General features: G+C 54.0%; 9 protein-coding genes across 9 annotated transcripts; 8 read left to right on the forward strand and 1 right to left on the reverse strand.

Annotated features, from left to right (window-relative positions):
- Positions 1 to 569: 569 nt before the first annotated feature.
- N7459_007521 (subtilase) lies at positions 570 to 1268 on the forward strand (the record flags this gene model as incomplete). The annotated part of the gene is made up of 1 exon (XM_056946689.1): positions 570 to 1268. One exon carries the CDS (start codon positions 570 to 572, stop codon positions 1266 to 1268), a length of 699 nt encoding a protein of 232 aa, XP_056798688.1.
- Positions 1269 to 1429: 161 nt separating this feature from the next.
- On the forward strand, positions 1430 to 2359 carry N7459_007522 (DUF4419 domain-containing protein; the record flags this gene model as incomplete). The annotated part of the gene is made up of 1 exon (XM_056946690.1): positions 1430 to 2359. The coding sequence occupies one exon, from the start codon at positions 1430 to 1432 to the stop codon at positions 2357 to 2359; it is 930 nt and encodes a 309-aa protein (XP_056798689.1).
- A 1229-nt stretch (positions 2360 to 3588) lies between these two features.
- Positions 3589 to 4596, forward strand: fumR (Zn(II)2Cys6 domain-containing transcription factor fumR; the record flags this gene model as incomplete). The annotated part of the gene is made up of 1 exon (XM_056946691.1): positions 3589 to 4596. One exon carries the CDS (start codon positions 3589 to 3591, stop codon positions 4594 to 4596), a length of 1008 nt encoding a protein of 335 aa, XP_056798690.1.
- Positions 4597 to 6495: 1899 nt separating this feature from the next.
- Positions 6496 to 7913, forward strand: N7459_007524 (DUF803 domain membrane protein; the record flags this gene model as incomplete). Its single annotated transcript, XM_056946692.1, has 5 exons — positions 6496 to 6658; positions 6714 to 6804; positions 6859 to 7019; positions 7081 to 7372; positions 7430 to 7913. The coding sequence occupies 5 exons, from the start codon at positions 6496 to 6498 to the stop codon at positions 7911 to 7913; spliced, it is 1191 nt and encodes a 396-aa protein (XP_056798691.1).
- A 523-nt stretch (positions 7914 to 8436) lies between these two features.
- On the forward strand, positions 8437 to 11387 carry N7459_007525 (uncharacterized protein; the record flags this gene model as incomplete). Its single annotated transcript, XM_056946693.1, has 3 exons — positions 8437 to 8653; positions 8726 to 9417; positions 9471 to 11387. 3 exons carry the CDS (start codon positions 8437 to 8439, stop codon positions 11385 to 11387), a joined length of 2826 nt encoding a protein of 941 aa, XP_056798692.1.
- A 739-nt stretch (positions 11388 to 12126) lies between these two features.
- Positions 12127 to 15117, forward strand: N7459_007526 (putative importin beta-2 subunit; the record flags this gene model as incomplete). The annotated part of the gene is made up of 3 exons (XM_056946694.1): positions 12127 to 12228; positions 12335 to 14953; positions 15016 to 15117. 3 exons carry the CDS (start codon positions 12127 to 12129, stop codon positions 15115 to 15117), a joined length of 2823 nt encoding a protein of 940 aa, XP_056798693.1.
- A 910-nt stretch (positions 15118 to 16027) lies between these two features.
- N7459_007527 (uncharacterized protein) lies at positions 16028 to 16321 on the forward strand (the record flags this gene model as incomplete). Its single annotated transcript, XM_056946695.1, has 1 exon — positions 16028 to 16321. One exon carries the CDS (start codon positions 16028 to 16030, stop codon positions 16319 to 16321), a length of 294 nt encoding a protein of 97 aa, XP_056798694.1.
- A 383-nt stretch (positions 16322 to 16704) lies between these two features.
- On the reverse strand, positions 16705 to 17103 carry N7459_007528 (CVNH domain-containing protein; the record flags this gene model as incomplete). Its single annotated transcript, XM_056946696.1, has 2 exons — positions 16705 to 16901; positions 16971 to 17103. 2 exons carry the CDS (start codon positions 17101 to 17103, stop codon positions 16705 to 16707), a joined length of 330 nt encoding a protein of 109 aa, XP_056798695.1.
- A 5312-nt stretch (positions 17104 to 22415) lies between these two features.
- On the forward strand, positions 22416 to 24303 carry N7459_007529 (putative C6 transcription factor RosA-like; the record flags this gene model as incomplete). Its single annotated transcript, XM_056946697.1, has 4 exons — positions 22416 to 22525; positions 22597 to 22899; positions 22957 to 23184; positions 23241 to 24303. 4 exons carry the CDS (start codon positions 22416 to 22418, stop codon positions 24301 to 24303), a joined length of 1704 nt encoding a protein of 567 aa, XP_056798696.1.
- Between the last annotated feature and the right edge of the window lie 193 nt (positions 24304 to 24496).

The following is a 24496-nucleotide window of genomic DNA, read 5'->3' on the forward strand; positions in this document are numbered from 1 at the left end:
CCTTTGCTCAAACTCTGACGTATTCAACCACTTCTACTTTTCAAGTTGCGAGTGAGACTATTCCTTCTGTTCCTTACCCTCTGCAATGGATTCGCTGTGAACCGCAAAGCACATCACGATACACATATCTTGGAATCAAACAGACCGACCGTCAGTAAAAGGGATCAACCCGTGTCATATCTGGTTGTTCCTAGAAATGGCACCGATCAAAGCCTTCTTCCCCGGCTCGAGGATTCGATCAAAGACGTTACTGGTTCATCACATATTGATTCATGGACTACCGATGGCGAGGACTGGTCATGTTCCCCTGAATACAGATACCCGAAGGAAGCTGGCCGGGGTATCTTTATTTATCATCTTGAGGACATAAGGGCCCCCACCCCCCTCCCTTTTCCCTTTCGAAACTGCCTTTCCGATGTCCTTCACTAACTTAGCCTACTTAGGGAATCCAATCGGAATATGCCAATGTCAGTGATCCCCTCTTCCAAGGATTGCAGACTATCGTGGCCGACAAAATTCAATGAGATACAGGGTTATAGGAGTTCGAAGGGCGAGTGGAGCAGTCATTGATGACCCCTGTTCACAACGGAAGGCCAGTATCTCCGACGAAGCATAGTACATGCGTCGCCGAGAAGGCTCTAGGCACCACCTACGGCGTCGCCAAGGAAGCGAGATTGATACCTGTTCTTCTGGGGTTCGTTAGCGGGTCGAGTATCACCCAGGGGTTCAAGCAAGTAATCGATGACCTCACCAAAGACAAAGAGGATGCGGAGAAAGAGAACAGAGAGCCTACAAGATACGCCAAATCGGTTCTCATAATCTCAGCTGCCACCAAGCAAACCTTTGATAAACTGCCTCTGGACCGAAGACCTTACACTTTGCTAAGAGAGTATTTGTCCAAGTTGACCACTATGGGACTGCCCATTGTGGCCGCTGCTGGTAATCGAGCCGATGCATCAACTGGAGATGTGGAAGTGAAGCAGCTTCCTGCATGGTATGCCTCCGGGCAGCTTTTTCCAATCATCGATGTTGGCGCTGCTGGTCCAGAGGGCAATATCATAAGCACATCTCGGAGAGGTGACAAGGTCTCTATTTATGCCGATGGAAAAGATATTCAGTGTTCTGCACAAGTACAGAGCGGAACTTCCTTTACTGCAGCACAAGTCGGCGGAGGAATCGCTGTGGCCATGTCCCAAACAGAGGGTCCTTTCTACGAGGCGACTCAGGATATGCGGCTCCACTGCGCGCGACACTTACCTGTGCCATAGTCAGCGCGATTATTACCTACTTCTTCCCCATAACTTCTCGTCCTAGCAACCCCGCCACACCTACCTCTTCTCATATTTCCTTGTCAACGCAGCCAGCACTCCTGGTAGCCTTTACCTCCGTGGCGCTGAATCCGAGTTGGCTCACACGTCGAAACCCCAAGATGCCCATCACGCTGAAGACTTCCGACAAAGAACCAATGGCCTGGAAAGGCTCGAGATTCGAAAACGTCGAGGGTTTCCTCAAAGACGCATGTGAAACCGAATACTATCGCTGCAAGAAGCTTCTCCAAAGCTCTATCTCTAGACCTCCCGGTGTCTCTCACGCTCAGATCACACCTAGCCAACACGGCTTCGTGCGAGCAGTCTGGCATGCTTATGCCGACCACCACAATCTAATCTTGCGACCGGAAGATGTGTGGTTTTCTATCATAGTCCAGCTAAGCTTCTTTATCAACGCCCATGCGGAGGAACTACGTTCGCATTTTGTCGAGCATAGGGCCCAGAAGCTTCTCAAAGTAATAGATGTTGGAACTATCGACTCGGAAGATACAGATATGGGCCAGTTAGCAGTCCAACTGGCAGAGCTTATTCGGCCGAGTGTGGTCGACCCAGAGCTATGCGATTGGATCATGCCATCCTTTAGTACTACTACTACGGCGGACAAGATTGTTGCTGCCGTGATTGTGATGGGGACGATACAAAACTACTTCTCCTATGAGATGGAACTGCTATGCGGTATTCCCTCGGTCACTTTGCTCGGTGAGAGAGCGGACTGGCAACAGCTTCAAGGCAAAATCGATAAGCTTTCGACGTTCGGTGAAGAGCCAACTCACTTTGCATCGATTCTCAAACCGGTTCTAGAGAAATTTGTCACCTCTTTCGACGACCCCTCTTCCCCCGACGTGGCGGATTTCTGGAACCGGTGTGTCCACTTCCAATCAATGGGAAGCGATCCTGAGTATCTCTCAGGATGGGTCACGGCTTTCTGCTTCTGGAACACAGAGGGAAAGAGCATCTATAATCCTCAGGGGGTCAAGTGGAAAGGGAATACATATCCCCGTATCGAGACGACCGATATACCAATTGGATAAGTCAGTGTGCCCATCAAGGTGAATGATAATGGCCGTGAACTCAAGACCTCTATAGTAGCTGGTATGGTGGGTATTGGAGCAAAGTCTGGGGCGAACGCTAAAGTCTCTGATGGAGAACCGGTGAAAGATTCTATCCAGCCGTTCTCTGGATGGTGGATGTTTGAAGAATTAAGCGACGTGGCACTTGCAGCAAAGAAAGAGAAAGAACGTTTGGAGGAAGAAGCATACTGGGAGGAAATGGAAAATGAGATGCAAAAGGACCTTACGGAGATGAGGGAGGCGGCCGAGGAATGAGAAATGATGATTTGATGTGAATGCTTGAGGTGTTAGTGCCTACCTAGCCCTGGAGGTACCCTCTGGCCGATTACATAGCCCTGATATTAGCCCTGATCTGAACGATGCCGAGTGAAACGAGTTATGCGAGGCTTCGTACTACCATTGCTCCTCCCGGCGACTGCCGCTGCTGTGTCAGTCAGTACGTTAAAACGTCAAATTATGGAGCCTAATTCTATAATTTAGGTATTCGAATTTAATGCTCCCAAATTGTATACACGCGGGCGCGTATTGCATAATGATTATAGGCTCACAGAACAATATCCGATCCTAGACTTTTTCTCACGTTCACGCCACTCTTAATTTACTAAGTAGCTTCTAGCGGCGTTATAGGCTAGAAATTTTTTGGCCTGAGACGGCTGTCGATGTACATACCATGCTGGCATTGTATGTATACCAAATTCGCGAAGCAGTCGTCTTTTTCAATAAATGTGTGAGACCTCGCATTAATAGTAGTTAATCCTTTCCAAGCCCCTAAATTGGCAGATTGGGCGGAATAGCAATTCAGACTTCTTGATTCCAATTGGTCGGGCCTTAGGGTGGATCACGTTACCTGACTTAAGGCGTGCTGGCCCACGTGATTGGCTAGTCCCTTTCAATCCAACTTATTGTACTTCTACTCCTGATCTCTCGACTTCACCCACTCTATCATGGCCAAACCTAACCAGCGCCATGCCTGCGACCGCTGTCACGGTCAAAAGTTGCGATGCATTCACTCGGGGAGTGGTCCGTGTGTACGCTGCGCCAAAGCGAAAACCACCTGTAGCTGGAGCCAGTCTCGGCGTTCCATACAACCTAAGAAACCAAAAACACCCATATCTGATGTCACCTCTTTCGCATGTACACAACACTCTAACCTGCCGAATGACCCATGTAACCCCCTTCTATCCACCTATATGGACCAACACTCCTTCGGTGGTGTCGACCACGACCCCAACTTGCTGCAAACTTCATTCGCAGACAGTACTGGTACTCCCTGGGCTCTGCAGGCCGATCGCTGTGCCTCTCCCGAATCACAGGAATTGGGAATCTACAACGTCGCCCAAGGTGAACCAGACCTTTCTGCCACCGCGGACTGGATGTGGCCCTCCGTTACAGATGGTCCCATTCAGTCGACCCCTCCGGCAAATTGGCAACAAACGTTCAACCAGGAATGGGTCATGATGGAGTCGCAGCATTCTGTCGCGACAGTGAATACCCCTTGCCGGCCATCACCGATAAGCGACACTTTGGACGCGCCGAAGACGGCGTGCCTTCTTACAACCATTCGTGACTTGTCAGAACTCAATGTCGACCTATACGCCCACGAAACATCGGTTCCAGAACCTCCTACATCCCTAGATGAACCAATCAGTTGGAAGAACAAAGACTTTGCCATCGATCAGACCTTTCACCTCTCCCATCGCCTCATTGAGATCATCAACAAACTATATCCACGCTATCTCGAAACCGCCCGTATGCAGACCCAGGGGATGTCTCCTGAGAAGTCCCTCGAAAGCACTCCACCCGAGCCACTGATTGACCAGGGCTCATGTCTCTTGATTCTGTCCTGTTACACTCGACTGATTGAAACCTACGATCGAATATTTGCCAACATGCAGGGATGCCTTGATCGTTCCTCTGTCACGGCCCGAGAGGACTACGTCACCATGCCATCGGTTCAAGTCGGATCCTTCTCCTTACCACACTCATCATCACTGCAAATTGTTCTCATCCTGCAGTTGGCGCGCCAACTCTTGAGTCGAATGGGCGAGATCATCAAAGCTGTTCAACCAGGGAAAAGGACTAGCTCCCCCGATGTCACCGCTCCCGAATCTCCAACGGGGAGTCTCTTGCTATCTAGCGCATTTGAGACCGTTTCTGCCGAGGAAGAACGATTGATCAAAAGAATCACCGTTGATTGAGCTGAACATTCTGTGAGGAGCTATGCACATATCACGAGTTCTCCTTCTATATAATACACAATCAGTGTCTGACTTTGCTGCTCACCCCCCCCCCCCCCCCCAACATCGCACAATGATACCGGTCAATGCCATTGTTTGAATTTGAAAAACTTGAGATCTTGTTGATATTCTGCCTCACGTGTTGGTTTTTTATTCCATTCGCAAAGTGCCCGCTTAGCGGATTTCCATGGAGTTTACCAAGGCTGCGAGGAACAAGGCGACCGCAGGGAGGTTATTGGTATGTGATGGCGTGAATGCCTTATCGAGTGCAAGATCAGGACCATTCGGCCGAAAAGGCGGAAGAAAGGACGAATCTACGTAGGAAACCAAAGAAAGCGACAGAAACGAAGAAACGGAGTTCCTAGGTACACTGGAGGGAGAAGAAGCGAGGATAGAAGATCCTCTAAACTGAGCGCTATCTATACAGCGCTAGGGGCTGCTCGAATCCCGAGGTATTTTGCTATAGTACCCCCTTGGCGCCTATATATCTGCGAACAGCACGCTGGCCTAGTTAGATTTTGACATTCTTTTCGCCACACCTCTTCACAATATGACCCCTGTGCAAATAACCCTCTAGCTCTAAGCTAAGTAGATGTATAAATATCCAAGCCCATCCTATATATATGATACTATTATACTCTGAATAGGCCAATGTGTGGCTAAGAAAGCTATAGATGAACAGAGTATAGGAAATATATGTATATTCACGCAGCAGAAATATGCATGGATGCGGGCCAATCCTGCAATTCTCCAAAAAGTACCCGGGCCAATGCTGCTCGGGCAGCTTTCGATGCTGATATCGGAAGCACTCTGCTGAACATCTCCTGGTTGGGTCCCTGAGCCGTGACGTTGCGTGGTGGAGGACTCCCTTCAGTACATGCCGTCCTTGTGGCCAAGCCTATGAAATCAGCCGGCAGCCGAAGACATCGAGGTGGGAATAAGTGGAGTTGTGGCCATGCTATGTATAGACACGTCCGAATGCGGTGGCGCCAGATCGATATGAAACGACGATCGGCGCCACTGAGAACAGTTCAGGGTCTAAGCATTATTTGGCTGGCACGGGGCCTTGGCCATCCCCCTGGAGCTGGCGGTCGCGCGCATCACGGTGAAGTAGAGAAGAGAATCGAAGGAGTGCATCGAGAATTGAGCATCAAGCATCAAGCATCGAACATCGAACATCGAACATCGAGCAACGCGCAAAGCCGCCCCCAGCCAACCGCCCGTTTTCCCTCTCTTACGCGTCCCGATCGGCCCAGGCTCGAAACGGAACCCCACCGCACGCAGGCACCAAGCACCAAGCATCCTGGGTAACTCACCACCTTGCGACTTGCGACTTGCGACTTCACCTCTCCCTTCTCATCGTTATCGTCGGCATCGGCAGGAATCTCGGGCTGGCTCATTTTTCTGCGCCCTCCCTCTCATCCCCTCCGTCCCATCCTCCTCCTGCGGTCGCTCTCCTGCTGGGTCTCACCCGCATCTCCCGCGGATCCCTTCGTTTACCGAGTCGCTCGTTTCTGCAACCCTCTCGACCTCATTACTGGCACTGGAGGCCTTTCGACCGTAGGAGCCATTCGCTCCTCAATTAGAATCCAAGATGCTCCCAGACAAGTACGCTTGCTACTCCCTCTCCAAAACCATGTGGACAAGGTGGCCAGAAGATCTTACCAACTTGCGCGCGACGTGAACAGATATGTCGGGCTAATATTAGCCGTCCTGGGAACAATGGCTATAGGTATGGCGTTCTCCCCTTCTGCTGCCCTGGGAGCATCCGACTAACTGTGAGTGGCTAGGCACGAGTTTCGTCGTCACAAAGAAGGTTCGTTCCTGCCATCATGACCGACCGGAGACCGAGAGACCCCAATGCCGACCGCTGGCTGCGGACGTACCGGGCATTTCGTGGAAGCGCCAACGCTGATGATCTTGGACACGCAGGGTTTGATGCATGCCTCCGAACAACATGGGTTCGAGGGTGAAGGCTTTTCATATCTGAAGAGTCCTATCTGGTGGACCGGTGTTGTCATGTGTATGGAATTGCCCGACGTCGAGATCACCCAGCAGCGCTAACGATGGAGAAACAGTGGCCATTGGTGAAATCGGTAACTTCGCCGCCTATGCTTTTGCGCCCGCGATTCTTGTAACGCCCCTCGGTGCATTGAGTGTGCTGATCGGGTAGGTTCCTCCATTCCTTGCGCGGCTCGTCGACAATTGCTGATGACCACACAGCGCGGTTCTCGGATCATACGTCTTGAAGGAACGCTTGGGTACACTTGGAAAACTGGGATGTGCGATGTGTCTGCTCGGCTCGGTGGTCATTGTACTCCATGCCCCTCCGGACAAGCCGGTGGAGAGGATTGATGAAATCCTGGGATATGCTCTTCAGCCAGGTACGATCGCAGATGATTCTGATCTGGCAAAGTCGCAACCCCTACTCACCTTCACGCACAGGGTTTCTCCTCTACTGTCTAGCCGTTGCAATCTTCTCGACCGTGATGATCTATCGCGTCGCCCCGGTGCATGGAAAGAAGAATCCTCTCATCTTCATTTCCATTTGCTCCACCGTCGGCTCGGTCTCAGTAATGTCTATCAAGGCCTTTGGCATTGCGGTGAAATTGACGCTCGGGGGCAACAACCAATTCGTCCACGCATCGACCTACGTCTTCGCCATTGTTACCGGGTTCTGCATTCTCACCCAGATGAACTACTTCAACAAGGCATTGAACTCATTCTCGACCTCGATGTAAGTAGAAGCGCGTCTCGCTTGTGGTCGGGATGTTAACGAGAGATCTTGTCGCAGCGTGAATCCTCTTTACTATGTGACCTTCACGACCGCCACCATCTGCGCCTCCTTCATTCTTTTCAAGGGCTTCAACACAACCGATGCGGTCAGCACAATCTCACTGCTGTGCGGATTCCTCGTGATCTTCACGGGTGTCTATCTCCTCAACCTGTCACGACATGACCCGGACGGGCGGAATTTGGTGAACTCCAAGATTGATGATGAAGGAGTGCCGACCGATGGCATCGCGGGCTATCAAACTCGGAGGTCTATGCAATCCCGCCGAAGCACCGACCCTCATCGGCGAAGTTCTTCCAGTATCGCTTATCTCAATGGCCATGGTGACCGGGAAGGGCTCATCCACTCGTACGATCTCGAGAACAACCAGGCCATCGGCCTGTCAGACCTGGTGGAGGACGAGGGAGAACCAGGACCGACCTATGCGCGAAATGAGGAGCAAGAACGAACGGCGCTACATACCAAACAGAATAGCCACGTTTGATTTCGCGTCGAATGATTCTAGCGCCCCCACTTCCTCACGAAGTTATTGTCGCAACGCATTCCTCCCCTTCCCTACCCCGAGCTACCCGCCCTACCGGCCTCATCTCTGCATCATTTCCCAAGCTCTCCTGTATTTTTATTGTTTTCCTCAAAACGCCCGAGTGAAGGTTGACGCTCGGGCAATCTCATGTCGGGCACTGGACATGCTCGTATGAACGATTGGATATGACTGGGTTCTCTGAATGGCTTCCGTGTTTTCGTTTTCTTTCCCCCCCTGCCATCTGGGAACGGGGCACGCATCATTGTATATACCGAGTGTTTATTGGAATTTCCTTTCCACCGAGATCAAGAGATCCAACGAGAGATCACCGCTTCCCCGACCAAGTGGGGCGAGCCCCTCGATTTCCGGATGATGTAGTTCGCAGGTCAGCCGTCCGTGGAAGAGGAAACTGGAAATGGCGGTCGCACTCTCTTCAGACCTTTGCCTTTTCTGACTTGCGGCCTCAATATTTGCACCCTGCACGATGCCGGGTTTGCTCCGCAAACTGATCATTGTTGCCGCGGTCGACGGCTTAATTCTTCACGCACACGGCGTCAACGGCCCCCGCCATAACAATGGCACCAACAACGAGGCCTCGTCGATTCAGATCGACTACAAGACAAACAAGATCACCGCCCTGCCAGCATCGCCTTCCGAGTCACTGGAGGGGCGGGACGCGCTAGAAGCCTATGGCCTGGTCGGTGAGTCGCCAGATTCAAACCGACGAGCGGCCCCCGAAATCGCGACCCTGACTCCGTGACGATGCTCCGCAGGTCTGCTTTCCGTCGCGTCGTCTTCCTTCCTCGTTTCCGTGACGCAGCGCCAGCAGGTCGCGCAGATACAAGGTCGCCCGATTTACGCCGTCACCAACGTCGCCATCATCCCCATATCCTCCCAGACAGAGGCCACCCGTGCCATCGCCCAGGCTCGGAAAGAGGTGTCCCAGGACAACTTGGACTTTGGCTCTGAATCCGAAGATGAGATTCCCGACGATACCACCGAAGTTGCCGAAACGGAAATTGGCAGTGCGCCCACATCGCCTACTCGGGAAACACACCATACGCGGGGCGCGAGTGTGAGCAGTATAGCGGAGGATGTCATTGGCAAGCGAGTGCGATTTGGGCGCTTCGCTGCGAATTGGCTCTCTCGAAAGAACTTGGGCTTACCGCAGCCCGGGGCGTTAGAGCAGACCGGTCCCGAGTCGCCATTTGATGACACGCCCGCCCTAGCAGAGGATGCTACAACGTCGAAAGGGAGTGTCGAGACGGGAGATGCCGAGGGTGAGGTCGAGCGTCCCAGGTCTAATCAAGCGGCAGAGCTATTACCGAAGCTGCTGCGGTATACGAAACTGCTATTCGCATCGCATAATTTCTTCTTTGCTTATGATTACGATCTTACGAGGTCTTATAATGCACAGGAATTTTTGAAGGGCCAGTTGCCCCTGCACAAGATTGCGGAGCCATTGGTACGCTGTTGAGCCAGCATCGAACTGCAATCTCCATGCTTACATGACTTTAGTACTTCTGGAATAAACACCTCATGTTTCCATTCATTGACAGCGGCGCCCATGGCTTCGTTTTGCCGCTGCTGCAAGGGTTTGTGGGTCAACGACAGTTCACAGTAGCAGAACCCGAGAAGGAGCAGTCGGATGAAAAGTCCACTGAGCCTCGCATTTTGGGTGACATACAGGAAACGGAAAATTTTGAAACCAAAACCCCCAAACGCAATTTCGTGTTGACCTTGATCTCCCGGCGATCGGTGAATCGGCCTGGTGTTCGTTATCTTCGGCGCGGGGTGGATGACGACGGGAATACAGCCAACACCGTCGAGACAGAGCAGATCCTCTCGGTGCCCGACTGGGATCCGTCGCATGAGGTCTACTCGTATCTTCAGGTACGAGGGTCGATCCCACTATACTTCTCTCAGTCACCATATGCCTTTAAGCCCGTCCCGCTGTTGCACCACTCAGCCGAGACTAACCAACTCGCGTTTGAGAGACATTTCCGGGAACTAAGCCGGAGATATGGCAAGGTCCAGGCGGTGTCCTTGATTGACAAGCTTGCCGGAGAATTGAAACTGGGCGAACAATACGAGAGATATGCCGATGGTTTCAACAAGGCGGGCGGTAATGATGGCACGCCGCTGCGTTTGGAATGGTTCGACTTTCATAATGAATGCCGCGGCATGAAGTTTGAGAATGTCTCACGATTGGTTGACCGCGTGAAGGAGACATTGGATGAGTTTGGATATACCATCGTCAAAGACGGCACCACGTCACGCAGACAGAGTGGCATCGTACGGACGAACTGTATGGATTGTCTGGATCGCACGGGAGTCGCGCAATGCGCTTTTGGCCAGTGGGCTCTCGAGCGTCAGCTACAGAATGAAGGCATCGCCATCGATCTGGGTGGGGACTCGTCGACTCAGTGGTTCAATACCCTCTGGGCAGACAACGGTGATGCCATCTCTAAGCAGTATTCATCCACAGCCGCCCTCAAGGGAGACTACACGCGCACACGCAAGCGGGATTACCGTGGTGCGCTCAATGACTTGGGTCTGACGCTTTCGCGATACTACAACAACATTGTGAATGACTACTTTTCGCAAGCCTGCATCGACTACCTACTAGGCAATGTCTCGACGCATGTCTTTGACGAGTTTGCTATGGAACTTCAAACCACCGACCCTGGGATTTCCGTGCAGAAGATTCGTCAGAATGCCATCGACACTAGCTGCAAGATTGTGATCAGCAGTCCGTCAGAGGAGTTCCTCGGGGGATGGACGATGCTAACACCCCGACAACCTAACACGCTACGCACCCTTCCATTCGAGGAGGCCGTTCTTCTTTTAACCGATGCTGCAGTGTACAGCTGCCGTTTCGACTGGGAAACCGACAAAGTGCTTTCTTTCGAGCGCATTGATCTCCGATCTGTCTCCCGCATCCACTACGGCACGTACGTCACCTCCATCCTGACAGACAGCCAGTCGGACGAGCGGAGCAACGTGGGCTTGGTGATCGTTTACCGCGACGGCGATGAGAACGCGCTGCGAGTCAACACTCGCTCCTTGCAAAGCACCGTCCGCCTGGCCGCTCTGGAAGAGACCGCTAGCTCGACTGGGGAATGGGATTTGGTGTCCTGGCTGCGTGGCAGCAAGCGAGCCACGACGCGATTTGTTGCGTTCAAGTCGCTCCCTCTGGCGAATGCGATAGCGAGCCCGCGTCTTGGACCTACGACTGGAGCTGTCCGCCAGCTCGATCGGGTCCGGTCCATCTGCCTGGAGATTGAGCGGGCGATGCTCGCGGGCGAGGGACAGAACGCCAACGAGGCGTCAGTGGTCGAGAACTCGGATATCATCTCGCTGGCTGATGCGAAGAAGCGCACAGGAATTTTGGAGCATTTAGTGTATGACATTAAGAAGATGGTGTGGGCATGAGCGTTGTAGTATAATTAGATCTATCCGCCTGCTCTGAGATATCCGTTGCAAATACAGCAATGCGCGGCAGTTGAGGCACCTCCAATCGTCTGGTTGTGCGAAGGCCTATGTCTCCCTCCTTCCATCAGTCTTAGTTCTCTGGAGCCAAAGAGAAAGGAAAAGCGAGAATAAAAAAGATAGTTCCTTGCGCACCTTTTCCTCAGGGAGAACCGAGCTATCTAGCTATGTCTATACTGCATTGTTCTATAGCGTCTGCCGACATTCCAAAATGCCGTGATTAGAGGTCACCTGGGTCAGAGTGAAATGACGTAGGTCACTAGGCGCTTTCTCGCACCACTCTTCAGCCCTCTAGACTCTCATCGACTGTGTGGACTTTTTTGGCACTCCCAACCGTCTGTTTGGGGAGCGTTCGTGCAGTTTGACTCGGTCGATCTCGGGCTGGCTTTGGCCGCTACCGCCTTCGAATTTCGCCTTCGCCTTCGTTTCTTTTCTATTTTTTTTTTCTCGTCCCAGACAACATCCCAAGTCTTTGGGCCTGTCGCGAGAGCTCTGTTCTTTTCGATTTTGGTCTTCCATCGACATTCCCGAGGCTTCTGATTCCAGGCGTATCAAGAATCGGTGGTGTCTCCGTGGGGAACGACGAAGGGGGGCCCGTTCCCACAATCTTGGCGGGGCTCCTTGTGCCACACGCACTTTTACTTCTCACGGTCGCAGGTAGTCGACTTTGCACCGCTCCAACATGGATTGGCAACCCCAGGATGAGCCATTGAGGCAGCTGGCCTGTTGCCTCAGAGACTCGCTCAATGGCCAGGACCAGTCGATCCGGAGACAAGCCGAAGAGGTACCGCAATGATTTTTTTTTTGGTCCCCCGTTCTGCCCTCCCCTCTCCGATCCCCCTCTCGTCGACGAAGCGCAAACCGCATGCTAACTGAGAGGATGGCAATAGATGCTCGCTCAGGCGACCGCTTCCCCGGACTATGTCAACTACATCACATACCTCTTCTCGACGCCCCAGAGCCCGCCCGCCGTGGGCATGGACGCCAGCACCTACAGCTTCGTGCGCTTCGCCGCCGCCATGAACATGAAGACGAAGCTTTACATGGCCTACCAAACCATTCCCCAGCAGAGCCTGATCTTCATTCGATCTGCCGCCTTGGTCGCACTGCGGGATACCGACCGCCAGGTCCAGAGGGGTGCCGGGAGCATCATCACCGAATTGGTGCAGCAGGGTGGCCTGTTGGCCTGGCCTGAGGTGCTCCACGAACTACTGTCGCTCGTCGGGAATGTTCCGGGCGACGTTTCGATCCCCGCCCAGGAGGCTGCAATGGGCGCACTCTTCAAGGTGTGCGAGGACAACCGCAAGATCTTGGACCGTGACTACCAGGGACAACGCCCGCTCGACGTGATCATCCCCAAGCTGCTGGAATTCACTACCCGGCAGAGCTCTCGGGTTCGGTCTCTCGCCCTGAACAGCATCCACATCTTTCTCCCCCACAGACCCCACGCGCTGATGGCCTCGTTGGATCTCTTCCTGTCGCAGCTGTTCAACCTGGCTGGCGACGTCGACACCGAGGTCCGCAAGATGGTCTGCCAGTCCTTTTCACAGCTCGTGGAATTTGCGCCCGAGAAGCTCGTTCCGCACATGGAGGGTCTGGTCAGCTACATCATTATGCAGCAGCAAAACCACGAGGATCCGGAGCTTGCGCTCGATGCCGCGGAGTTCTGGATTGTCGCCGGTGAACAGCAGCGCCTGCAGCAGGCATTGGGACCTTTCATGCCGAAGATCATCCCAGTTCTGCTCCAGAACATGGTATACGAGGAGGACGATGTGATTCGCTTGATGGGCGATGAGGATGATGCCGAGACGGAGGATCGCGCGGAGGATCTAAAGCCCCAGTTCGCCAAGTCGAAGGGCGCTCGTCTTGATACGTCAAAGCCGGGTGACCAGGCCAACGGCGCTCAGGCTCAACCCCAGGCCCAGGAAGAAGATGAAGACGAGCTGAGTGAAGGCGAGATCGAAGACTCGGAATTCGGAGAGGATCCTGAAGACGAATGGACCCTGCGGAAGTGCTCTGCAGCTGCCCTGGATGTCTTCTCGAATGTATACCACGACCCCATCTTCGAGATTATCCTGCCCTATTTGAAGGAGACCCTTCGACATGAGCAGTGGCCCAACCGGGAGGCGGCTGTCCTCACCCTCGGTGCCGTGGCAGATGGTTGTATGGACGCGGTTACGCCCCATCTTCCCGAGCTGGTCCCCTATTTGATCTCCCTGCTGAACGACTCACAACCTGTCGTGCGCCAGATCACCTGCTGGTGTCTGGGACGCTATTCGGAGTGGGCCTCTCACCTTCACGAACCAAACCAGAAGCAGCAGTTCTTCGAACCGATGATGGAGGGCATTCTGCGCCGAATGCTTGACAACAACAAGAAAGTCCAAGAGGCTGCTGCCTCGGCATTTGCTAGCCTGGAGGAGAAGTCTGATGACAACCTGGTGCCCTACTGCGAGCCTATTCTTCGCCAGTTTGTGCAGTGCTTTGGCAAGTACAAGGATCGAAACATGTACATCCTTTATGATTGTGTCCAGACACTGGCGGAGTGCGTCATGAACGAACTCGCGAAGCCCCAGCTGATCGACATTCTGATGCCTGCTCTGATCAACCGCTACAACCAGGTCACCGATCAGTCGCGAGAGCTGTTCCCTCTGCTTGAGTGTCTCGGTTATATCGCCGCCGCCTACGGCGACGCGTTTGCGCAATTCGCTCCCCCGCTGTTCCAACGGTGCACTAAGATTATCTACCAGAACCTTGAAGAATCAATTGCATCCGTTAACAACCAGGCCATCGACGAGCCTGACAAGGACTTCCTGGTCACCAGCCTGGACCTCCTCAGCGCTATCATCCAGGCCATTGACCCGCAGAAGAGCGGCGAGCTCGTGGCCAACTCCCAGCCCCGCTTCTTCGACCTGCTCTGTTACTGCATGCAGGACCCCAACTATGAGGTTCGCCAGTCTTCCTATGCCCTGCTGGGTGATTGTGCCATCAGTATCTTCCCGCACCTGGAGCCGTTCATCCCCAACATCATGCCAAACCTCATCAAGCAGCTCGATCTGGACTCCATCCGAGACGACGATCGCCACACCGGCTTCAGTGTATTGAACAACGCTTGCTGGTCGTGTGGTGAAATTGCTGTGAACGAAAAGGCCCCCATCGGCCCGTGGGTCGACAAGCTCTACCAGGGGCTCGTGGTGATTCTCAGCAACGAGGAGATCATCGACTCTGTAAATGAGAACGCCGCCATGGCGCTGGGCCGTCTTGGCTTGTGCTGCCCGGATCCCATGTCGCCACGCCTAGGCGAATATGCGGACCCCTTCTTGAAGTCGATGAGCAAGATTGAGTTCACCCGCGAGAAAGCATCCGCATTCCTGGGCTTCAACCAAGTGGTGATGAAGAATCCACAAGCGATGGAGTCAAGCCTGGCAGACTACTTCCAGGCCATTGCCTCGTTCCCCAGCAAGTCGCTCGCACAGGAGGAATACCGGGATATCCAGAGCTCCTTCCAGCAGGTTAGTGATTTGCCCGTGTCTGATTTCCCACACACCAAAAATCCCATCTGACTCGTCCACAGGTCCTACAAGGCTATAGAAATATGATACCCAACTTCGATTCGTTCCTCTCGCAGCTGCCACCCAACGTGGTTCAGAAACTGCGCCAGGTCTATCAGTTGTAGACCTGGGGTTCCGCCTTGACATATTGTTACCGCACCGACCCCGTCCCCGATGCTAGCGGATTCGCAGGCAATGTCGTTGCTCCGCGACTGGCGGCACCCACTGCTGTCTATTGCTCCTTCCCAGGCTGCGCATGCCCTTCGCCAGCCTGTGGAGGAAGCAAAGGCTCGCCTCCTTGCCTACGCCCCCGACATCCAATCATCTGAATTCAGCGTTTTCTGTTGCTGTCTGCGCATCACGGGCCTGCCTCGAGCTTAATCATTTGACCTAGAAACAGGAGGAACACGGGGAACCCGGACGGGCGAAAAGAATAGGGTGCATTAGGTCAATGAACGTGATCCGTAAGCTCTCATCTGGGCGTTGTCTTCCTTCTTTTCCATCCTTTGCTTTTCATCTGCATATGCTATCCATTCGGCGAGACAGTGAGACCGGGGAGCAAAACTGGGGCTCGGGGAGATATGATTGGGCTGTTTATCTACGTTAAATCTTGATGACTGCAACGGGCATGGCTATCTGATATCTCTGTTTTCTGTTTTCCCCTCCCCTTCTCGCTGCATGTTGATATCAGGACCGGTTCCTCTTTGGCAGTGGGCTTCCAGCGCTGGCTTTGCTTTTGTTCTCTCTTACCCTTTATTCTTTACCCTCTTTACCCTTTATCACCCCCCTCGCCTCTAGATAGATAGATTAGATAGATGAACGAACCTAGGTAGTGCATACTGACAGTCCTGGTCAGGGTCGTGACGAACTAGCAAGTACTAAGGATATTGCGTTGGCACCTCGCCCTGCCCCGTCTTCATCTGCGGATCTCCGCCTGGACGTCGGCAAAAATTACTTGAGAGCGGGACATGCAGCACATTGCACTCATACCCGCCCAGCTGCATATTCACCTCGTCCTATGCCGCAGTCCCATCAATGCCAGACAGTATCCCCACCCACCTCGCCTACTCCACGCTGGCGCCAAGAGTCCGCGCACAGGCGATTGGCCGCTCCGCTCCAGCCAGATCCCAAGATCCCGAGATCCCAAGCCGCGAGCCTTTCCTGATCGCGCCCGCGCCACGAAAGAAGGTTGCGCTGTTGCGGACTATCCCCGTTCGCCCGGTGAAAGCGAATGGCTGTGACAGATGTCGCGCGCTACCTTCGCCATCCCTGAGCACGGGCACTGTTCCAAGGATTTGGGGGCTTCGGGCGCTTCGGTATCGGGTATAAAAACTTGGGGGCAGGGACTTTCGGGTGAGTTGTCGGCCGTGGGATTGGAGGAGTGGAATGGTAGTGTCATTTACCCCAATATGAACGCCGCAGGAGCTGAGTTCGGTGGCTCGGAGGGGATTGCGCACCGAGTGTCCGGAGGGAATGGCCAGTCGAGATTGAACCGGAACAGGAACAGGAACAGAGTATCAGGTTCTAGCCACCGCAACGGGCCACAGACAAAGGGTTCTCAGTCGCAGCGACAGCGTGACCCGACAGAAGTCGTCTCTAACAGAAGGGATGCAATTGGTACTTCCTCACAGATCAAGCAGACATGTCCATTGGCAATTTCATTTCACTCTATGCAGCCGCTCTACCTTTTACCCTCTCCACTCCCCCACGCCCTAGAAACAGTCCATGTACCGCAGCCGGCCATCCTCATTCTTGATGCAATCTGCCAGGTTGACGCTGTCCGCGTGCTGCCCCCCATCGCCGTCTCGCAGCTGCGCGTGCAGCATCGGCTCGTGGGTCGGGCCCTCCAGCTGGAGGTCGACGTCGTCGGCTTGCTCGGAGAACTTCTCGGCGCTCCATGTCAATTTTCCTGTGGATGGCATCCGGAGAGGGAGACGTTAATTCCTGGTCCTGGCACCCGGCGCCTGGCGTGGCTTACCCTTCTTCGCGCCGAGGAACTCGTCCAGATCCAGCTCGGAATAGACCGCTTCGCCCGAGGGCCGGCGGCAGTACGCGGTGAGGACGTGCCGGTTCTTGAGCTTGATGTCCATGGACGACTTGTGGAAGCCCATTGTGGTTGTGGTTGCTCGGGGGGTGTGTGCCGGCCACGGATGGAAATGGAGTGTAGATGTATGTCGATGGCGAGGTGGGATACCTCGTCAGGTATGCGGGTTAATCCTGAGCCCAGCGTGTCACCTTATCACCGAGATCGAGATCGAGATAAAGATCGGCTGGAAAGACGATCCTGCGTGAAATATCGAGAAAGGGCAGGAGATGCGATCAAGGAGGAAGAGAAAGAGTAGAGGGACAAAACGGTGATATACAGCTCGCGGCGAGTTGCCTCCCGAATGACATCGGTATGCTGTCGCCGGGTGGACGTTGAGGCGGTGGCTCTGCATCATGCTGGCCTCACCATGAAGTGGTCGCGTAGGGCTGTCGATCTTGGGGAGTGCTGGATGCCGGCCAAGGGTCATCATGACTTCACCGGGCGAGATGGCGAGGGTTTTCGCCGGTGGGTGATTCAGCCTCACGACCTTCAGCTTTAGACATGGTGGACACGCCAAGCGGATGGAGGAAATTGGATCAGGGGCGGAGATGTGGCTTGGGGAAGAAAGTTGACGCTAACGATTTTATTTGACTGCACCATGCGGAAGATCTAAATGTGACCGGGACGCGTCGATCTGGAGGGGATGGATTACCGTCGTAGCAGATCGCATATCGCAGAGTATCGCAGTATATCATTAGGCAGAGTGGTAGCAGGAATAGAGGGAGTCTGTAGATGCCCAGCTTCATCATCTACTATCCAGTGATCGCTCCTGAGAAACTGGAATGATACCGCTATCATGACTACAGATGCAAGCTAGACCTAATAAGAGCAAGTCTAATCCTGACCCACAACAATATATTACTTGTGCATCCAAAATTTTAGAGAAAGTCCCTGCCCTTTTAGGATGCCCTAGGAATATACACAGTCAGGACATACAGAAATCGATTATAATCAAGCTAGACATAACCCACCTACTCCCTGCCAGCTCCTCGCTGTAGGTGAGAGGATTTCTCGGTGCCCGTCAGTGATTGAATTAGAATCACCGGTGTGTGCAAGGTATTGCTGCTTCAAGGTCCCACGCGTCTTGACAATTTGTAGTTTGAAGCTTGATCCATATCTGATCGAGCGTGTGCGGGTCTGGTTTCAACAGTTGCAATTGCTAGACCAATGGTACAGTTAGCAAGCGGATAAAGCGGAGTGTCAGGCGAGTATGTGTCAGGCATAGAGCTTTTATGCTCAGTACCTATATTTATATCCGGGCTATTTTGTCTTCTTTGGATGCAGTGTTTGACAACATCGATGAGGAAATGCACTAAAAAAAGATGGAGAACCCTATGGCCAGCCCGACGAGCGAAGATAAAATAGAGGTAGAAAGCGAGCATTGTCTATCAGCCGCCATGCAGAGTTGTATCGCTAGTGAAAGTTGATTTCGTTTCTGAAGGGAGGTTTTAAACATGACAGCCCTGGAGCGGTGTTTGTTGGAAAAGACTTGGGGAGTTCAGGATGGTCGAATACGTCACTACTATATAGTATACTCTACACACATTATTGGAATTCGGCCTACTTATGCGTAGGACTCGGAGAGCAACGCTCCTAATGCCCTAATTTATAATATTAGGGTACCTAGGTAAGGACTAGAGCAAAGATCAGGGAAACGACTAGGGTTAGTAATAGCAATCTAGGCCTCTCGCTTCGTCAATCTCCTTTCACCCAGTCGAGGGCACATTCAACCATTCACGACTCTTGAGGGCTGAATTCCACACGGCGCGGTTAGATTTATAGTTTAGTGGCATCTGAAACCAAACTGTTCTGATCGATGGGGCCTCGCCTCACTATCGACGTGGGATGATCTGTGACCGACGGGATAGTCGCCTCGTCCATCTCTTCCTGATCCATACTCCCCCGTCGGCCACAACGATATGCACATCCTCACAGAGCTAATGCAGCCGCCCCACGCGTCTACAATGACCTTTTCCTTGGCGTACACCCTTTAAGTTGGCTAGCGCCGCTGCCTCTCACGGACCATGGACTGTGCTCTGGCTGGATGCGGCAAAAAGCGCGCCACGTCGCGAAGTCATCTGGCGGGATACCCAAGAGCCTGGGTCCTGTCCCACGGTTATTAGGTTGTCGAGTCTACCTGTCGATCGTGACATGGATCTGGGTCCGGGGATGACCCTCTGTCCTGGGATTGGCGCCGGAAAGGCATCTCCACGACTTGGGCCTCTGTATATAGTAGCTGCATCTGGAACACGTTGAGTCCGCAGTCGCCAAGCGCCCAATCCTGCTGACGATCCGCGCTGATTTATGGCCCCCGAGGAGAAAGGCCTTGGACCTCTGCCAGCTCCAGTGGAGCGACCGGCTTCACTCCGAAAAATCCCCGTTTCCGTCTCCGTCTCACCTTATTGTCCGCCCCCAACTCGCCTCCCATGTTTGTTGCATGGCTGCTCCGCCGCGATTCTGCACTGCTGCACTTCTGTTTGGATAGTGCTGCGCTGCAGAGCGGCGCAAGACTAACCCTCTTTGGCGTGACGTAGCGAACCAGGTCGGGCTAACCCGCTTAGGAGGCGCACTTCGATGACTTCGATGACGATGACTTGCTCGCTGTGTACTCCCGCTCTTCACCCTGACGCTCACCGGCTGCCGTGGTTCACGGCGGCAGACTCCGACTTGACCTTGCCAGGCCTCATTTCACTCGGGTAAGATCCGACTCACTTTGGCATTTCTGGCCCCATAACTTCCCCCCATTTTTTCTATCAGTCTTCAGCGTTAGCTTGGGCATGAGGCCCTAGGCCACGTGTAGCGACAAAGTTGCTGCAGGGATTCCGATGTATGCTGCACGGAGTCGGTTGAGTAGCAGTCGCCGTGCCACATCAGTCTCACCCGCCTTGCGATCATCCCGTTGTGCAGCTGAATAGGGGGGGAAGCACTGATGGGTAACACACCGACTTCTAACACACATCTGGTCCCCAGAAAACGTGGTGTCGGGGGTGGGAACTAGCGGTCACTAGAATCGCGTCCGCTCCCACTGCCATTCTGCAGAGCGCTCCGATGGCGGCTTTGGCTTCTTCAGGGCGAGGCGATCCACGAACCTTGGCGCAACTCTTCCGGCCGAGCTGGATTAGGTTAGATAAGTCGCCCTTCGTCCTGGTTGGTCGCCGCGCATGGACTGCATTCAGCTCGCAGGGTATAGTCGCAGAACGGGACGAGATGGAAAGATAGTAAAATGAGCCCATCGTCTCCATCTCCCAACGCGGCATCGCCTTTCTCGCTAGGCCCGAGCGAGACTAGACGTGGCTTTGCGCCCGGTACTTTTCTCATCCACGAGGTCTTTGCAGTGTTTCGATCTCAGCGCAGGTGAGACCCTGCAGCAAGCCATGAGTGGTCCGGGTCAGTGTATACTTGGTAGACACCCCTGTCTCATCGATGGTGATTATTGATTATTGAGAGCGTTGGTCTCAGCTCACTTTTCCTTATTGGGTTCCGCGGCATCGCCCCCATGGTTGCCCTGCCTCCTGCCTGGCATCTTCCGTTCCAGCCCGAAGAGATTCTAGCGGAGCGTGAGTATCTGGCGAGGTCGAAGGTCAGACGGCCCTCCCCACGGACCGGTCGTCCACTGCCGATATCCCTGGTCTAAGATGCGCCCCGGCTGTGATGGTGGGGTTGGGTGATGTCGCCCCTGGTCGCACTGGGAGGAGAGCACGATAAGCATCTTGATGCTTTCCATGCTGATATTCTTGCCGCCTCGGTTGCCATTGCCGAGTTCAGCCCAGTCCGATCTCACGTCTGCATGGGTCGAAACGGGCGCCTGTCACGAAGACACAGCGAGGGTGAGCATGAACGATCGACCCACGGGGGGTCATTCTGGGATAGACTCTCGCCGTAAACTCGAATGAGTATATGGTGGCCCCTCTTGGCGTCCTGACGTTTTCTTCTTTTTCTTTTTTTTTTTTTTCTTTTCTTTTTTCTTTTCGCTGCGATCCACAATCCAGGGTCCCTCAGATCGCGGAGCCCTAGGTCGATCCTGTCCCTTGGACCCAATCACGATGAAGTGGTGACTTTCGCAGCGTCGGGTCCTCTCGCCCCTGCATTTGTCTCGCGGGTTAGACGCGCCATCCTCATGGGTGACCGGGATGGCGATGGCGAGGGTGAGGGTGATGGTGAGGGAGAAGAGCAGACTGGAGAGAGATGGAAAAAGCAACAAACAAGGGAACGCCCTCAGCCACCCTTTCCTTCCCCCTATTTTTCTTTTCTCTTTTTCTTCCCGTCCATTTTCTCAATCTGTCGTTTATTTCCCTCTCTTTCGCTTTCCCGTCTCCTATTTACACGTTCAGACTAGCTTGAAACGTTGACCCTGGATAGTGGTAGCTTCAGTCAACCACATCCCCCGACGCATCGCTTCCCGCAAACGAAACCGGCGTGGCGGGACTTGGTCAAAGTATGATGGCGACGAGCGTTGCTGATCGGATCCCATACGCCATGAGCTGGGAATCTGGATCTGGATCTGGGGGAGACCAACGTAGAGGAGCCATGAAACGGGAGCTGTTAGGAGGGTATTCCCCCAGAAGATCCAACCCTCAACCGTGAAATCATCAAGATAGCGAACTAGTCGTTAACCCACGACTAATCAGAGAATGATGCGAGGAGATGCAGAGTGGAGAACGCTAGACCGGGCGAGGCAGCTGGATAACCTCTGGCTGTCATTCGCCAACCGCGACAAATTAGACTCGTTCGACTCGTTCGACTCGTGGACTACGTTGGCCTCGTGGGCCTTGGCTGAACGGGGGCCATTCTGGCCTGGAGGCTCTGCTGATCGTCACTGGGGAAAAGACCTGCTAATTATAATTCTGATGATTATAAGGAATTCTCCCGCCCGGGATGATTGCTATCGCCATAAGCATCGTCCTGCACCCGTCAGATTAATCATCTCCATCGCGTGGCTGATCCCCAACGGCGCGGCCCTTTTTCCCTTCCCACCGGATGCTGCATATTACATCCACTCTTTCCCCTTGCTCTGTCTGCTCTGGGGATTCACCGGGCTCTCGTGTGGAGTCCTGCAACTGCTCGTGTTTCCACGTGCGGAAATCATTCTCGTTCTTCCGACATCGAGGCTGATTTGTTGACCGCGGAAGATCGCTGACCTTCCAACGCCGGCCTTCTACATATACCCTGATACGCCCATTCACACACCCTTTCTCTCCATCTCTTCCCCTCCTGCTCTCCCTTCTTCGACCTTCCACTCTACTCTTGTCACTACCGCAATCGAGGACATCGCCCATCCCGACTTTCCTGAGCCTTTGTACCCCTCCACCTTCCCACTCATCGTGGGTGTCAGACAAAATGGCCGGTCCCGGTGGTGGCCCACCGCGCAAAAGCCACACCAAGTCACGGAACGGCTGTAAAACCTGCAAGAGGAGGCACATTCGTTGCGACGAGACCTTCCCACAATGGTAAGTTCCCACGGTCTCCTCCCAGAGGTGCTCGGCACGCCATACCCAGCGTCTCATCAAGAAACCCACAGCCGGAATTGCACCAAGCATAACTGCCGCTGCGACTACCAAGACGCCGCCCCGGCACAGGGCAGTTCACCCCCCTCTCGGCGAGGCCCCGATCTGCTCATGTCGCCCGAGATCGAGGCGGAGATCGACCACTGGCACAGAACCGGCATCCCTCCGTACCCGGAACTCATGCAGTGCCCTCGCGCGGGCTGGTCAAATCTCTCACGCGCGGAACTGCGCTTGATTCATCATCTGGTCGGTCTTTCGATCGATTTGCACCGACGAGGGTTGAGCAGCTGTACCGTGTGGGCCCAGAAGATGCCCAAGTGAGTCGTGTGGTAGCGCAGAGCACATCTCCTGTCCCGCTGGCTAACGGATCCAAGTTTCCTGGCGATTGCCTTGTCGAATGAGTTTGTGATGAGCTCGATCTTGGCCTTGTCAGCCTTCCACCTCGCCTTCCTCACGCGAGATCACGAAACCAAGCAGTTGGCCTACCACCACAAGGTCACTGCTCTTCGCGGCCTCCAGACGGCCATCGGGGCATTCTCGAAGGATAACTGTGACGCGATCCTCGCGGCTTCGATACTGCTGTCCTGGCAGGCGACTGAACGGTAAGCGGGATCGGCCAGTGTTTCCCAATCACTCGGTGCGCTAATATCGCCCACAGTCAAGGCTGGGCCTCACTGCAGCAGGGGATTTCCACCGTCCTCGAATCGATGCACCCGTTCTGGAAGCAGGAGTCGGAGCTGGCACAACTGGTCGAAACCCACCGAGCGCTCAGCGCTTCCGACTTCCCGCTGGCCCTCGACGAGGATCTGACTCAGCTCGACCAGACTATTTACACACTGCAGGTTATTCAGAAGCGCGAGTCACATAACGGCGAATACTTCCAGCGGGTTGGGGAGTTGATTGAGTTTGTACAACAATTCCGTCACGATTACCCGACGCAAACCTCCGACCAAGCCTTCGAGCGCATCCAGATTCTGCGACGATGGCTCTTTTGGCTGCCAGTGTCTATGCTTCAAGGTGGTGACACCGACCTCAACGCACTCCCGGTCTTGGCCCAGTTTTTCGCGGTTGCGGTTGCCCTCGACCGCTTCTTCCCTGAGACGGGGGGTGCATACCTCGGTGCCCTGTCCATCGGCCCCATCGAAGAGATAGATCGCATTCTTGCCGCACACAGCGCCGCCGACCCTTTCAACGCTGAGCTACGTCTCGCCATGACGTTGATGAATCTCCCGCGTCACATTGCCGCCCGATATCGTAGCCGGCTGGCTTGGTCTCCCCGTCCCTCCGTGGAGCACTACTCTCCCGACTCGTCGAGTCCGTATCACGGCCTGCACGAGTACCCTCTGGCTTCCTCGTCTTCGCCTGCATCTGCATCTCCTTCATACGCCGCTTATACTCCACCACTTCAATCACCCCCCGCCGTCAATGTTGCCGGCTCACCATTTCACCCTGCAGACGGCTACGTTACCGCTGCACCCTCGCACGCCCTCTACCCTCCCTCTCCCCACCTCCTCGATACCCACGATGCACGGCTCGGTCTCTCCGAGTTAGCCCACACTGCATCTGTCCCACAGTCCTCATTCACACCTCCCCACAGCAGCGGCGTGCTCTGCGCAGATATGCACGGAGATGGACAACTAGGCCTGAACATGGAAGTTTACCCACAGACACAATCCTTCGAAATGCCAGGCCTGCTTGCCCCCGAGCCATGCTGGACATGATGTCCACTGTACTCTTTGAACGGATCATATCGACCGCATGGCTAAGAAGCAACAAAACAAACACGAAAAAGTACCCTTCTCACGGTGTGACTGGTGGAGCTGACCAGTTTCCCGGGCCTCGAAGGCTCCCCCTTCTCTCCCGCCACACGCCCCAATCTGTTTTTATATACTGATGTTTATTACCCGTGACGTC

Source organism: Penicillium hispanicum (genome assembly GCF_028827665.1).
Source record: "Penicillium hispanicum strain IBT 35686 chromosome Unknown utg000006l_segment0_segment0, whole genome shotgun sequence".
In the NCBI taxonomy this organism is placed as follows: domain Eukaryota; kingdom Fungi; phylum Ascomycota; class Eurotiomycetes; order Eurotiales; family Aspergillaceae; genus Penicillium; species Penicillium hispanicum.